A 16,497-nucleotide genomic window follows, 5' to 3' on the forward strand; every position below is an offset into this window, starting at 1 on the left:
AACTTGTGAAATGTGAAAATGCTTTTGAATGTTGCAATGAGAATAAACAAATACCTAAATAACATTATCCTGATTTTGGTTAACGTATTTATGCTTTGGGTTTATTTTAAATATAGACCCCAGATAACTGGAAGTGGAACCAACTACTAGGTAAAATGTACATGCATGAATATGCCGCCAATTCACATCAAAAATTGTTTCAAAGAACTTTGCAGAAAAAGTAACAAACGAAAAACAAAGTTTCATTTGGTCCTCTCTGCTTTAACAACCTTCCTTTTTGTAGTTTCTCAATGACTTTACCAGAACATCTAAATGGCCACCTAAAGTTTTTTCTGGTGCATTAAATACCCATCACCCAAAACATTAGTTTTACATAGCTTTATTATGAGGTGTTTCAGCATGTTCTGTTTCTCCATATAGCTAAAACACAATGAGAAAATACTCATGCTTAAAATGTTATAGTACATTTTATCTGCTTTTAACAACATTGTAATAAGCACTCAAATTATGATAGTTTTTGTTCTGCACAGATGTTTAATTTGATTCCACTGTCGATCATTTTGTCTTCTGGTTCAGCAGATTCTCAGAAGCAGGGTCGGAGCCAGAGGGTGGTCAGGGGTGGCCATAACCCCCATAGGCCTCTCATTGGCTACCCCCCGCATCAACTCCAATAAAGTTATTTGTTGTTTCTATGGGGATGTAATTCACCAGCAGTGTGCCCTAGAACAAGCAGTTCCCCTCCAAAACAGATGGTGGCAGCGGTAATACTCTAATGAAATTGGAACCACTAACGCAATTCTAATAGAAGAAGTAGTTTTGGTTCCCATTCACAAGATCAATAAAGGCGCAAAGTGTAGAAGGACTTTGTATAGCATGGTGCAATTGCTCTCGGATTTTTTCATGCTCCAAAGGAGATCAGAATCTGAGGTAAGCTAAGAAGTGAGTCACATTTATTTCCTGTTTGAACAGTTCCTTAAGTTGTTTTCTGTGCATCACAACTAAAAAGACAATTTCAGATCTTTCTTATTTTCTTTATAAAGACATTAAGAAGCTTATTACACAGGCCTCCCTGATGTAATTAGCAGTCATTGCCTGTATAAAAGTATTGTAGCTTTTGTAACACAAGGCACAAGAGCGCAAAAGCTGGTTCTGAAAGCCTTTATTTTCAATCTCACGTTTTACTTGTTGATGGCAGTTGATGACGTCACAAAAAGTCCCACCCTTTTCAGAACCACATTTTGTGTATTTTTGTTAGCAATTACAGTGAAGAAGGCAAAGTTAAGTCATGCGTTGGCAAGTCATCTATGAGTCTTTTATATATTGAGGGAGAGACAAAGATCCACAAAAGGAAAAATATAATCGGTTTTTGGCCACCTCTCCGTGGTAAATGGTCTCAGTCTGGCCACCCGTATCGACATTTTCTAGTTCTGCCACTGTTTAGTAGCCCAGAACTCTGAGGGCTTTCAAATTCATTAAAATTATTACCATGCTGAAAGTGCATACAGATAATATTGAGCTGTATGCTCTACATTGCATTTAAAGTGCCGCTGTAATGTCGATACGTAGAAAACCGCAGTCCTTTAGGACTGCTTGGATGCAACATTTAATAGGTAATTCCTGCTCTCTATCAGCCAATTGGATGGCTTTTCATTGCTGGTGATGTCCACACCTAAAGGAGATTTTAGTGACCAAGATGCTGTTGTGCCATTACGCACAGTTGATTGCAAAACAATGCTCATGGATAGTGATGGGAACATCATGATGATAGGGACAAAAATAAGTGTAGGCGACACCTGTCCTCAGTGCAGTTCAGATAGTTAACAAAATATTCAATGATATCACAATAGCATGCTTTTCTATTTTTTTTTTACAGCTCTGTGATTAATAAAATAAACATTTCAGGTAATAAAGTAAATAATAATACATGTATAGGAGTCTTTTGAGCTTCTGAAGTTTAGAAAGTGGGTGTGTTGGCACAGGGGCCCGCATGAGCATTACATGAAACCTACTCTCCTCACAGAGCATCATGTTATGAAAGATGCTGTAATGCATTTGTTGCACGTTACATCACCTAATTCTGACTTACAATGAGATTACGCCGGTCGGAACAAAGCTTGGTAAGTAACCCTGTCTGAGAAGCAAAAATGGGCCACAAATCCTTTTAGTCAGAGGGGTTGAAGGATTGGTTTCTACACAGAGGAAATGCGTGTGGCAGTAGTGTGCCAACGTCAGTCAAGGAAACTCTGGACTTATGCAGTTATGAGCTGCATCCTCTTATTTGAGACACACACACAAAATACCCAGACTGGCTGAACGGAACAACAAGTAAAAAGGTCTTTAAATAACCAAAATGCCATGACTACTGTGTTTGCTTAACATCGTTCAAATCACTTCAATTAAAGGAGTCGTGTGGAAGACCGACCTGCAAACTTACTGCTTTGGGCACAAAATGTCAAAGGAAGCAATTAAGGAAATCATGACATCCAACAATAAGAAAGGATCCAACATAGAAAAACTCCACTGCCAGTGGAGAAGTGGTTTAAAGTGGGATTGGAGGACCATATATAAAAGATTCTTTATTTCAGTAAAACTGTAGTAAACAGTTAGATGCAGAGTGAGATATTTGATGTATTCATTTCCAGTAATCTGGATGATCTTGGTGTACAGCTAATGAAAGGTCGTGGAGCTTGTTTTCTTTATTTTTTAAGTTCAGAGTGACTAACACACAGCTAGCTTAAACAAAAGCAGCAGAGCCAACCAGTCTTACCAGAGTTAATATGGGTAATCATTCGCAATTATCTCACAGCCTGGTAAACATAGAGAGGCTCAGATTAAATGAAACGTCCCCATTTATGGAAATTGTTCCACAAACTTGGTACCAACTTTGCTGCTTTGTTCTCATTTCATTACGAGAAACTTCTGAAATATTCAAATCTCTTCCTGTGTGTCAATAACTGCTGTTGCCCTTTAAAATTCACATTTATAAGATACTTGGCTGCAAGAAATACCTCCTCCAGAGGAAAAAAAAAAAAAGTCTCCCAGTCTGAAGAATTGAAAATAAAAAGCTACTAAACCTCGGACAGTTCAATCAACAGCGGCTATTGAAACAGGAAGTTTATCTGAAAAGGCCACGGGTTATTGATCAGCTCAACCACAGCTGAACTGTGAAGAGATGGAGAAACCAAAGCGCTCCAGCTGTGATCCACATGTTTCCTTACCTGCACTGGCCGGTCGCTGCGGTAACCCCGGCGACACGGTGTTCCTCTGCAGAGCTGGTTGCTGTGGCGACAGGAGGCGGGGGTCTGTGAGGGTGGAGGTGACGAAGGAGGTGGTGGTGACCATCGAGCCGGCAGGGTTGTTGCTGAACTGGAGGGCCGTGTTCTGATTGGACACGGGCACGGTGACTGGCATCGGGAAGGACGACTGCGGGACAGTGGACTGGTGGAGAGACAGGAAGAGGGCGGAGTTTCAAAGGCGGCCATGTTTCGCCCCACATCATGCACATGTATCGTCACACACCCAGAAACAGACAGGTGGCCAGTTAGTGATCGGCAGCCAGCAGGTGACACGCCCACAACAAAACCAACCAATCACAGCAGGAAGAGTTTTTCCAAACTGAAATAAAAATGATTAAATTACCCAAAAAAAAAAAAAACTTCTTTGATAGCTAAACCTAGTTTATATAAAAAAAGACTCATGGAAATTGTGATATTTAATTTAATACCGTTTTTCTTAATCTAAAGATGAGATGCATCTTAGAAGAAAAGGTTTTATTCTGTGCTGCTTTTTACAATCTTTACAAGGGTTCAATAAAGACTTACTTTTTCTAAATCATCAAGTATTTCCAGAAATTTACAGATTAACAAAGCCCTGATTTAAAGAACACGTAAAACTTTAAATCAGTAATCTTCACACCCAACCCCCCACCCCCACCCCGGCTGATTCAAAGGGAAATCAGTCTGAAATCTAAATAGTGAAAAGGCTTTGACAGCTGTCTCTTTAAGTGAGTGGTTTGGAAAATAACTCTTCAAACACCTGACACATACCCTCACTAACACACACACACACACACACACACACACACACACACACACACACACACACACACACACACACACACACACACACACTGAGTTGTAGCATGCAAGGTGACTTGGTGGAAAAGGCTGAAAAGCTGTGTCGCCTTTCATGTCTCATGCCAAAGTTAAAACTCTTGTTGCAGCAGCAAGTTGTTGCTTCCAGTTATTGGTGACATCTCATCGCATGCGCTTCAAATTCCTGCAACCACTAACCCCCCGCCCCCCACCTTCCACCCCCATTGGCATGTGTCCTTCTCTGGGAAGGTCAGCAATGATCCGGCAGCTAGCTCACTTGTTAAAATCTAGCCCAACTTTACCGGATCATATCTAAAAGAGGCACAAATTACAGAGATATGCTCAATTTACTGAAAGCCTTTCTCTATCTGAAGCCTCTACACTGTCAGCTGAGTTGATTAAACCTGATGAATGGGTGTTAACGCAGGGAAAAAATAAGGGCAAGGACCTGAGGTTGTCCAGCCACACAACCCATTTCACCCATTTCAACTCAATCTGAAATAAGGACTTCTATATTTGGAATATGGGCCAGCGCTACTCTGTACAGTACCCATAGTGCCTGAGACCCAGTTTGATGGAAAGAAGGACAGGGGCTTCCTTCTGCCCTTCATCTCCACCTCTGTTCTAGCTGCATGTTCAATAAAATATTATTTTTATACAAAAGACAAAAAAATAAATCAGAATTTCTTTGTGTATATTTGATGGAAACTGACCCTAAGAAGTTTTTATTTCAAATTAATGAACTTATAAATATTGGAAATCTTCCAGAACCCACAATTTGGTTGAAATTAAAATAAATATTTAATTATGTGACGTCTGTTTGTGGCCTATTTCTGTTTTTTCCCCTTACAAATACAGTGGCCTGCAAAAGTATTCACCCCCTTTGCATCTTTTCCTGTCTTGTTGCCTCACAACCAGGAATTAAAATAGACTTTCTACCATTTGATTTACAGAACATGCCTACAACTATGAACATGTAATTTTTTTTATAGAAAAGCTAATAACAAATAGTGCAAACTATCAGAAAACTTCAAGGTGCATAAATGTTTGCAACCCTTAAAGTCAGTACTTTGTAGAACCGTGGTTTGCTGTGATCTTAGGTGAACGTCTTTGGATCAGTCTCTATGAGCTCACCACATTTCATCACTGAGATTTCTGCCCTTTCCTCGGGGATCAACTGCTCCAGCTCCTTCTTGCTGGATGGTTTTCACTTGTGAACAGCGATCTTGAAGTCTAACCACAAAGTCTCAATTAGATTGAGGTCTGGGTTTTGACTAGGCCATTCCAACACATGTGACTCTCTCCTCTTAAACCAGTCAGGCGTTGCTTTAACAGGATGCTTTGGGTCATTGTCCTGCTGGACAGTCTCAGACTACAGTCAGGCAGCACCGGTTTTGCTCCAGAATATCTCAGGTAATTAGCATCAGCCATCTTTCCCTCGACTCGGACCAGATTCTCAGTACCTGCTGCAGGAAAACATCCCGCAGAATGAAGCTGCCACCAGCAAGGTTCACTGTGGGGACGGTGCTCCTGGGATGTGTTGGGTTTGTACCAGACAACATTTTCCTTTGTGGCTGAAAAGTTCAGTTTTAATCTAAGATGACTGAAACATCTCATAATAAGAACACTAAGTAATGGCCACTCTTCCATTAAGCCCATCACTGTCTAGTATACAGCTTGTTGTTGTTATGTGGACAGACCCTCTGGTCTCTGCTACCTCTGCAGTTCCTTCAGGGTTGCCCTCTCTGCTTGATGCCCTCCTGGTCTGGCCTGTGAGTTCTGGTGGGAGGCCCTTTCTTGACAGGTTTGTTATGGTACCATGTGCTTTTCATTTGAAGATGATGGATCCGATGGTGCACCAGGGGAACATCACAGATTTTTTTTATTTCCCTCACCCTGACTTGTTCTTCCCAACAACTTTGTCCCTGACTTGTTCTGAGAGCTCCTTGGTCTTCCTGGTGTGAAGCCTCTTTCTGAGAGGTGCTGCAGCCCCCTGGGCCTTTAGAAATGGTGTGTTAACACTAACAGATCATGCGACACTTAGATGGCACACAGGTGGACTTAATTTCACTAACTATGGGACCTTTGAAGGTAATTGGTTGAACCAGAAGTTTTTAGGGGCTTCATAGCAAAAGGGGTGGAGACATATGAACAAGCCAATTTTTTTTCCACTTTTCTTTTTTCAATTCACCAACTTAGACTATTTTGTGCAGATAAATCACTTAAAATAAAATTAAAAACCATTTAAATTACAGGTTGGAATGTAAAAAAGTCCGGGAAAAACCCAAGGGGGTGATTACTTTTGCCATGCACTATAACTCTAAAACCACCCCAAAAATCTTCCCACTAATATTATCGTGAAATGTTAGGGCTGTGAGACAAATAACAACTCTTTCTATTGCATCTAATCCAAAGGTTACCATATCCTAGTAAACCACCGACAGATATCTTTGAATTTACCAATTGGACCACAAAGTGGAGATCTGCAAACAGAACTGTAGGTGGTGACCTGGGATGGAGAAGAAAGCAGCTAACAGCACTGCAGCACTGCACACTGGCCAAGCGGAAGGTGAAGGGAAAGGATGTATTAATGGTGTGGGTGGATGGGGGGGTGGGGGGAGGTCAATGCAAAGAGGGTGGAGATGAGTAAACACAGAGGCAGGACTGGAAGTGATTTATCCTCTGGAATCTCGTACAGCAACTGAACACAAGGCAGCATGAGTAGCAGACCTTTAGATTTAATATGTTTTCTTCGTTTTATTGACAGTCTCTTTATACACGTTATTTAACTCACTATTAATTTGGATTTGCAAATGCAATTAACTTTTTTTTTGTCTTAAAGAAAGAACAAAGCGGTGGAACCTTGAACAAAACTACAGATTGGACTTAATAGATGAACGCAAAATATAAAAACCCAGAGCAGCAGGGAGCACTGAAAAGGTGTTAAATGGTGAATTGAAGAAGTTATAAATTGTTGAATAAAATAAAAAAAAACTTTCAATCTCAAGAACAAAGACCTATTTCCAAAAGTAGTGGCAAAGATTTCAACTGATCAACTGGTTTATAAAATTTCTGCTATTTTCAAACTCTTAAACTACTTAAAGGTATAGTGGACGATTTTTCCAGAAATGTAGCTAAGAAACTACCAAATCCCTTATTGAATAAATGCGCATACACAAGACCTTCCAGCCTGCTCTTCCGCTCTTCAGGGGCATCGTGTGAAAGAATCTCTCAAATCCCCTCTGGTCTTATTTATTTCGTCTGAGGCCTTCTTCTTCTCATAAGCTTATCAGACAGTTTGCTTCTTGCCACCTCCAGACATTTTCAAAGCATACGGTGAGAGCAGCGGCGCTACAAAAAACAGCTAACCGCTAAGCTAACCGGATACCTAAACACCAGAAGTGTGCAGCAAGAGGAAACTAGCAAGGAAACGTGCACACAGACTGGCTTTACGAGAGCAAGTCATAATGATTTGCATGTGGGACAGCCAATAGATAAGGTGATCCCCCGTAGCTTAAAGCCAAAAGATCGTCCACTGTACCTTTAAATACCGGCTGCTCACCTTTGTTTGTCTCATTTGAATATGAAAAATTAAAAAATGTGCAGAGCAATAATGCCTCAAATTCATGAAATCCCAGCAATCCCCATCAGGAAATCTTTCCTTTAGGGCACATGCTGGGTGTCAGACATCCCTGCATGATCTTACTGACATTACTTCTAAATCTCTTCAAATGTCCTGCCAATGTCTATTTCAAATTGGTCTTAGAACCTTTGGGGACTCTGTTGCACTGGAACCAACTCAATCAGACCTATGAATTCCCCTTTTCCCGCTCCAACACGATTGCAATCAATGCTCCTAAACGCAGACGGGAGCGTTAGCGGGCTGACGTCCATCTTCTTACGGATTATGAGCGAAGGATGAGAACCAGGGAGGAAAAAACAAACCTGCTGGGTAAATAATTGACAAAGAGATTTTCTGTAGGCTCGTGTGAAAAACCTCAAGGCCTCTTCTGTGAGAAATGAAAGAAAACAAGAGGAAAAAAAAAAGTCTAACCTATTTCTCAACAAGGGCGTGATTACTGGATGCAAGGTTAAATCCAAATGAATTCAACTCATAACCTAGTTGTTCTGCTTCACTTTTGCACTGAAAGACTTTTTTTAATAAAGCAAACAAGCTTCAATCGGAGGCAACTGGACTTTCGCTGTTTTTCTGAAAGCGTTTCAACACTTATCTAGGAATCTTTGTCAAAGCGGTCTTTTTCTTATATATATTATTATATTCTGCTAGCAAACAGGTGTCGACAAACTAATATTTAAGTTCTAAAAACCAAAAGGTTTTATCTGGAGGCCTGAAAAGAAGCTACTTTTAGGATATGTTAACTGTAAAGACAAAATATAACTTATAATAAATTTACTTTTTTATACATTTGTAAATGTCTGATCCTTCAGCATAGGGATGAAACTTAAAAGCTGTTATCTTTACCATCACCACAGCTACAGCGAAACATCAGAAAATAAACTGCCATGTGATCAAATATGCATCAGCGTCAGCTTTGCTGCGTTTTACTTCACATCCAAACAGAGCCATGCACCGAGACAAGATGTTCAGCTCCTTGCTCAAGGGCACCATGGAGGCGGTTGTAAAAAGGAAGAAATCTATTTCTTATTCAATTTAGAAGCCCTGAATCACAGGACCAAAAAGAAAAGGATCAAATCAGAGAGCTGCTGGTACCAAAATAGGCTCCTATTTTATTTCGCCTACCACCGTGCCAAACTAACAGGAACAGATACGTGAGCTGCGGGCTCCTCCAGCCAAGTGTCCTGCCTGTTCTGCCTCGCCGCTCTCTCCCTGCCTCAGGAGGCATTTTAGTACAAGTGGGATTAAGCATGTATATCCCTGCCCCTCGCTGTCATGCAGGGATTATGTTGAAGAGGGGAGGAATGGCGGGTGACGCTGTATACTTGGGTTTGCTTGCTGCCGCTGAAAGGTGAGCCGGGTTAAACAGGTACAGGGAAAGGCTGGCTGGAGCGGCGGCAGTGGGCAGCAGCGCTCCTCCGGGACGCTCGACTAGCAGCCAATCAATGCGCGCCATGAGCCGCACATCTCTAAGGGTGGTAGATTGAATGCTATTCTTCCTCTGCCGCCGCGCTCTCTCCTCGGAGAAAAGCCTTTAAGAGCCGTTTCGGCTCACGCGGCCCGGAGAGGCTGAGTCAAACTCAGGAGGACAAAAAATTCATTGAACTGATTAAAGTGAGAGGTGCTCTAATCAGGGATGAGCACGAACAGAGCAAAGCTTTCTCAACAGGCTTCTCTTGCTTTCCTTCACTGTACCCTAAATATTCAGACATGACTGTCACTGCAGGAATTATACGGCGCCTTTCACCACTACTGCCTGAGATTTTTCACATTTTCTTTTGTTAAAAAGAAAACAGTCCATTTTATAGAGATCTCTAAAGGTTGTGCAGACGATACAAAGGTATGCATTATTTGAAACTAAAACTCTATCTAAAAGGGGGATTTTGTAATCCTGTTCTGGATCCTTTGCTCTGATAGCCCTAACTAAGCTCCAGTGGAACCAGCTGCCTTTCACAATTCATCTGAATACTAACCTGTGCTTCGCCCAACCTCGTAAAATATAACTGCTCTGCCTTTCTCAAGCTGACGCTACCAAACATTAGTCACCAAACTACTCCATGCAGACCAAGAATCCCACCAGATGCTCAGAGATGCAGTTAAGATCAAAGCAGGGTTAGGACCAGACAACATTCCAGTTTTTTTGCACTTTGTAGGGAAATGTGCTCTGTTCAGTTGAGAGCAGACTTTTCTGTCTTCCATACAAGACACAACCACAGAAAACAGAAAACTAAACACGGCCCATCAGCCTGAACACGTAACCCCTAATGGTGGCAACACGGTGGGGGCAGCATCATGCTGTGGGGTTCCTTTCTTCGGCAGGGACAAAGATCTGGTCAGAGTTTAGGGGGAAATGGATGAAGCTGAATGCAGGATTTTTCTGGAAGAAAACCTTTTGGAGGCATAAAAAAAAACCTTTGGACTGGGTTGGATGTTTATAATAACCCTAAACATACAGCCAGAGCTGCACTGGAACGGTCCTGATAAAAGCATAATAACAGCTTAGAAATGGCCCAGTCAAAGTCCAGACCCAAACCAAACTGAGGATCTGGGATAAGACTTGAACACTGCCGTTCACAAATGTTCTCCATCCAGCCTGACTGAGCTAGAGCTGCAGAGCGGGCAGACATTTGTCTCCAGGTGTGCAGAGCCTGTAGAGAAATCCCCCAGAATCCTACGGCTGACGCTGCAGAGGAAGTGATGAATCAATTCCACTCACACTTTTCAGGTTTCGATGAATTTTTAAAAAACATTTAAGTTTCATTCCCCTTTAATATGAGGCCGGTCTTCAGATAAAAGAAAGCAGACTGAGGTTTGTGGTCACAATGTAAAGACAAACGAATACTTCTGAAGGCCACTGTACATTCATGACTACAGGGAAACCACTGTTAGAAAAAAAGGCAATCATGGGTTTCAGGCCTAACGCTTTATGGGACTTTATTGCACTGATGTAAATGTAACACTCTTAGCGATTAACAAAGCAAAGAAAGTAGAATAAGACTTTCCCACCCAGATCAAGCTGGCCAAGTCTTCTGCAACACCTAAACGTGACTGTGTCTCCTCCCCAGCGACCAATCAGGCGGGCAGGCAGACAGGAAGAGGGGCCGTAAATTAAATGCTCCTCATTAAAGTGACATTAATTGCATTATTGAGCACAGAGGAAAAAATGAATCACAAGGAAGTTGGCAGAGGAGCGGCGCGGTAAAAGGGGTTTTTGGCAGGCTCCCAATCAGAGGGCAGAACCCAGATAATGTCAGGAGCACGTCCCGGCCGAGGAGAAGAGCTACACACAGACTTCCCTGACCTGACCAACGCCGCCAGCATCAGGCAGAGAACTGCACCCGCTCAGGCTTTTTAAACTGCAGGGCACGCTTTGTGTCTGAAGTCACACGCTTCTTCCTTTAATATCGCAGAGTATCACACAACTCGCATTTTAAGGCGAGAAATCCGACAGCCTAAAGGCATGCTCCCAACATGTTGGTTATTCTCATAAAAGATGATTCCCCCCCCCCCCGCAATTTCCAGTTGCTATGCCAGCTTTTATGAAAACTAGAGACCTAGTTAACACTCCTCGCCCTGTGCTGCAGTTTCTCACAGTTTAGTGAACTTGCAGAGGCATTAAACTGTTTTACAGCAATAATACTTCCGAAGACGCTTTTTACCGTGGTGACGAGAGAGGAATAATCCCATTAGATCATATGGCATTTGGTGCTCCGCTTATTCCTTTTATGACTTCTTTCCGCCTTATTGCCACACTTACAGCACGGCAAATAAGTTGCATTTTATTCCAGAGGGGGGGAAAAAAAATTGGTTCGTAAACGATTCTTTTTTTTGCAACATTTCGAATCCAAACCATCTTTTTTCATTAGAAATGTCCTCAAGGTAACGTATATGTTTCTCGTTTTTTATTAGCATGGGAGGGGCTCTTAAAAAAAAACTGTTCTACCCATAATAACGCTCTAAATGAACCGTTCACAGCTAAAAACCGCCGCGGTTAGTTAGCCTCAACTGCTCTGCCTCGGGTCGGTTTCTCAACCACACGGTGATGGAGGAGGACGGTTGAAGGGGGGTGATTTTAGGCGAGCATTGGTAAGAAGTGAGGTGAAGAAGGTGAAAGGGGTGAGGGGAGTGGGGAAGGCAAGTGCTCTGTGAGTATTCAGACCGCCTTTAGCACCCGGAGAACGTTTATTTCCGGTCAGCAGCAGCAGCAACATGAGGGGGCTGGGTTGCACAGAATGGTGGGAGGTACTCACTGACAGCCTATAGTTCTGCATCATTTTATCAAACTCCTCGTCAATTTTTTTGTATTTCTCCTCAGTGCGGGGGGTGAGGGAGAAGGGCTCCTCGGGGTCTGGGCTCTCAGAGTCCCGGTGCTCTTTCTTGTTCAGAGCCTTCGTTCCCCGTACAACAGAAGTAGAGGCACAATGACAGAGAGAGAGAGAGAGAGATGGAGACAGAGGAGACGGCAGATAGAGAAGGAGAAGAAGAACAGAAAGAGTAGGTTAGAAAAGGTGGCAAAAGTGCGATGGTACTCACGCCATAGCGTTTGAAGAGGCTGTCCAGGTCGTCGGTCTTGCGATCGTTTAGCGGACTTTGGTCGATGGAGTCGTCGCCGTCGGGCTCGGGGCTGTTGCAGCCGTTAAAGCCTTTCTTTCGCAACGTCTGAAGCGGTCAGAAAAGGGTAGAGGAGAAGGAGGAGGCACATTTACATTTCATAATCATGCACATTTCTCATCAGCGCTTTTTAACTTTGCAACACCAATTTTCAGCCCAGCCGAGTAAAAACCGTGCTCATCGCTCAAACACAAATGAACATCTTGACTGCACCATATGCGCCGACTCCTACACCGTTCATTGAATTAAAAATGAAGCAGTTAAGGTTAGATGAACAGTTTGACCCAAATGATGACATCAAGCTCGGATTTTTCTGGAGGCTTTTTCTACGAGTGGGAAAAAAAAATGACCTGAGAGAAACCTCAATCGATTTCTCAGGTCAACATTCGTAACATCCGCCACCCACGAGAAAGCGAGCAATTACCAGCGAAGCTGCCCTTGCTCGCCCTGGAAGTCCTCCATGGAGGTCTTGGCTTAAAAAGGTGAAGAAATTAAAGATTCCACTTGCAAACTAAGTAGGCATTGAAATCAGACACATCAAAATGAATCACCAATCTGTAGCAATGTGAACATAATGTGGCAGGAATCAGAAAATCGCTTGATTTTAAACCTGCTCTCCACGTCAGAAGAGGGATTGGGTCGGCAGCTGGTATTAAGTTACATTGACCGACATGTTTTCTAAAAGTCCACACTTTCCCTGAGGTTTCACCAACTTTACCCTTAATTTAAGTTGCAACTTACTTAAAATAGAAAATACAAAAGTTTATTTTAAAGTCCTGGCAGATTTTCTACAATTGGTAGAACCTTGAGAACCTTGAAAAAGTAAGAAAGGAAGGAAGAAACAACTCCAGTAAGACAGGAAGGTAGGACACAAGTAAGGACAGAGGGAAAGGTGGAAAGGAGACTAGCAGGCACACAAGGAAAGAAGGAAGGACAAGTAAGCGAGGACAGAAGGAACGGATGAAAAGACTAGGAAAGACAGAAGGATAAGTGAATAGAGAAGGGTGGAGTGAAAACAGGAAGAAAACAAATAAAAAGAGGGAGAGTATGAACTACAAAATAAAATAAAGATTAAAAAAGGACACAAGGAGGAACAGATAAGGAAGAAAGTGCAATAGTAAAGAAATTCTCGAAATACATTTATTTCTTTTTCCATGCTGGAAAAAAAAAAAAAAAAACAGAGCCAGACATTTCCAGATATTTCCAGAAACCCTGGATATGTCAAGGTTTTAAAGTGCTATGGTTTCAAAACTGCTTTTCCTGGGGACAAAGGTCCTTGTAGTAGAACAGCACTGCTGGTCAGCTGGCTGAAGATATAGTGCACCTCTTTTTGTTGCTTAGAAAATCTGCCTGTTTAGACATATTTCTGACTATGGACAGTCGTGGTGTGGAGGATAGAAGAGCACCCTTCATCAGTGTTATTACATTCTCATTAAAACAGGCTCACTAGCAGAGTCCAGCTAACTAACCAGCTAACGCCTGCATGTAATCCTACAGGTCTTCTGTAAAGAGCAGAACAGCAGAACGGTTATGGTTTGCATTAAAAAAATCCCTTATCCTGACATAGAAGTGAAGTTTTGCATTTATGAATGGCTAAGCTATGTGACGTTAGCCCCCCAGCTAACAACGGGCAGGTTGCTGTAGATGGCAGCGAGAGAATGATGGAGAAGGAGGAGAGAGCCAGATAGTGAGGCTCTAATTTTGAGAGGATTCTGCTAAACAAGATTTGCTGTTAAGTAGCTTTACTTGGAGGGCCCTTGACCAGAGAGCCAAGCAGATAAATCCTCAGCACAAAATGGATCTTTAACTGGGGAGAGAGCATCCACTGGACTTTGGTCCACAGTAGCCCACAATGATGTTAAACTCCAGAAACATCTTAATATGAAACAAGCAAACAAAATCTACAGTATGCTACAAAGAATGCCATAAGTTTTTTGTTTTAAATCAATATTTAATAACCTCATTTATTGTCAAAACAGAAGATGTGCCTTCAGTACATTTTACCTTATAAATGAAACTGACTAATTAAGAATGTTCTCAAATTAAAGAGTATGTTTACTGATTGGGAAGGTTAAGTGTCAAGAAAATCGGCATCTCTGTGAGAGTCGTATTGTGTTGTGCTGATTACTGTGCGATCCCTTCTTTATTTCAATAGTGGCCGAAGCAGTCCTCCAGGAGCTGCACAAATAAATCCTGAGTTACAGACAGACCTGTTCATAACCGAGAACCAGGAGTGTGTTGAGAAGAATGAAGAACAAAAAACTCACAGGGCTGCAAATAGTTTCCAACACTTTCTGCAAGACCCCATTTTATTAGATTCCGCTTTGCTTTATTTAATGTCTTGTCAAGTAAACTAAGAATAGGCCCGGTCTTATAACTTCTTCTTTTGGTATTTCATTTGCACGAAGAGAAAATCTCTTCCGTTACATAACTGGTTTGTCCTGCTGATGCCACACGTCTGCATCCTCCGCGAAGCACCTAATAATCCTGCCAGGTGAAAAGGACGTGTTTTTTTTTATCTTGTTGTAAATAATATTATAGTTGCACCGGACAATACTAAGCATGTTTTAGCCATAAACGGAAACTGATCACTACATTTGCTACATGGACCTGTTACGCCAACGCCTCTCAGATGCTAATTTAGCATAAAACATATAAAATTATTACATCCAGTCCAGTTTACAGCGGGAAACTTTGCAGGTGTTTAATAAATCTTCTTTAAAGTTTGAATGTTGGTGTTCAGGTGGTTGTGTACGGAACTGTTTAGGACGGCGGTTCCCAGCGAGCGATCACCATCTGTCTAAGAGAAGCACTGAGGTGTTTGAGAGAACAGGTGCTGTTCAAATTAGCTTTGATTTACACATTAATTAACTGCATGTTTTTGGGATTAAATTAAGTCCTATTTCCCCAATACTGACAAGAACTTAATGAGTGTTGGGACTTTTAAATGTTCAAGCTTGGAGAAAGAACAAAGAAAAACCCTGAGAAGTTAGAAGCAAACTGATCTTAAAGTCGAATCACTGCCAAAGAACAATTTAAGATGAAAACAATAAAAAAAGAAAAAAATGTTGGCCTGTTTAGGAAAAACACAATGAGCATCCAGAGTCATTAAGCACGCAAATTCAGATTATTTTCACGTTACATGCCTGTTCGAGACAGCCTTCACAGCTGCTACAAATAAAGACAAAGGAGCATAATAAAAACATTATCTCTGAATAAATGTTAAGAAACCACAGTATGTTTTTTCTTCTTTTATTAAGTGAAAAATGTTCTTATCAAATGGGTCCAGGTCAATTAGGACAATTAATATATTGATGTTACATCAACGATAATATGTAAAGGGAGACCATCAAACTATCCATAGAGACTTAATTAGATTATAAGATTTATTCAAATGATCAACTGTAAAAACAAACCGTCGTAATGTTTCATTATAACAACGTATTTTTTTAATCTAGAAACCACTGAATGTCAAGTGTGGCTGACGAGAAGTGGCAGTCTGATTAAAACAAAAGCATATGTTCGCTGAGCTCAATCGCTGCTAAACGAGAATGACTCAACCGCAGGAAATTCTGCCCTGGAAGCAGAGCTGGTGGGGTGGGGTGGGGGGTGAGGGGGATGGGAGGTGGGGGGGGGGGAGGGCTTCAGATTGAAAACCCTGCGGCAGTAAAGATTTGTTTCATTTTGGATGAATTAGCTTTAAAACTCTCCAAACAGGTAGGGGCAAGAGGGTAATGATGCCATTTGGATGTCAGGGTAAGGAGACTTTGGGTGTTAATAACAACAGCGCTCTTTGATATAAGTCTCATTAAAACTCAAAGCCATTATTATCATCGCAGTGTCAAGGCTCCGTTTTATCTACCCACAGAAACAGGTTATTAGAAAGATTTGTTCCAACACGGAGACAGTCTCCTGAGTCAGCGGTTGAGTCTCAGCAGCACGAGTGAGCGCCGCTCTCATCTACTGCTCAATGCAAATTTAGAGAACAGGCTTTGTTGTCCACAGCTTGTTAAAAAGCACCCTCTGTGGTGGTGTTTTTCTGTTTTTTTTTGTTTTTTTTGTTTGCACGGCTGTGTGTGTGTGATCTGACCTAGAAATCCACAGAACAAACAAACCATTGAAAGAATACAGTAAATGGAACGGCTTCTAAAATGT

General features: G+C 41.7%; 1 protein-coding gene across 16 annotated transcripts in view; it reads right to left on the reverse strand.

Moving 5' to 3' along the window:
• Window positions 1-16,497, reverse strand: part of mef2d (myocyte enhancer factor 2d) — a 134,277-nt gene that overhangs the window by 39,804 nt on the left and 77,976 nt on the right. For 7 of the 16 annotated variants that reach the window (XM_021310683.2, XM_021310684.2, XM_021310686.2 and 4 more), the window contains exons 4-6: window positions 12,265-12,390; window positions 11,982-12,119; window positions 3,219-3,438 (exon numbers count right to left, since the gene is read on the reverse strand). In XM_021310683.2, the coding sequence (XP_021166358.2) occupies window positions 3,219-3,438; window positions 11,982-12,119; window positions 12,265-12,390 (484 nt within the window). The remainder of the gene's footprint in view (window positions 1-3,218; window positions 3,439-11,981; window positions 12,120-12,264; window positions 12,391-16,497) is intronic. The other 9 variants (XM_021310692.2, XM_021310695.2, XM_012852679.3 and 6 more) reach the window with 2 other exon arrangements.

The sequence above is a fragment of the Fundulus heteroclitus genome, chromosome 3 (assembly GCF_011125445.2).
Source record: "Fundulus heteroclitus isolate FHET01 chromosome 3, MU-UCD_Fhet_4.1, whole genome shotgun sequence".
Classification (NCBI taxonomy): domain Eukaryota; kingdom Metazoa; phylum Chordata; class Actinopteri; order Cyprinodontiformes; family Fundulidae; genus Fundulus; species Fundulus heteroclitus.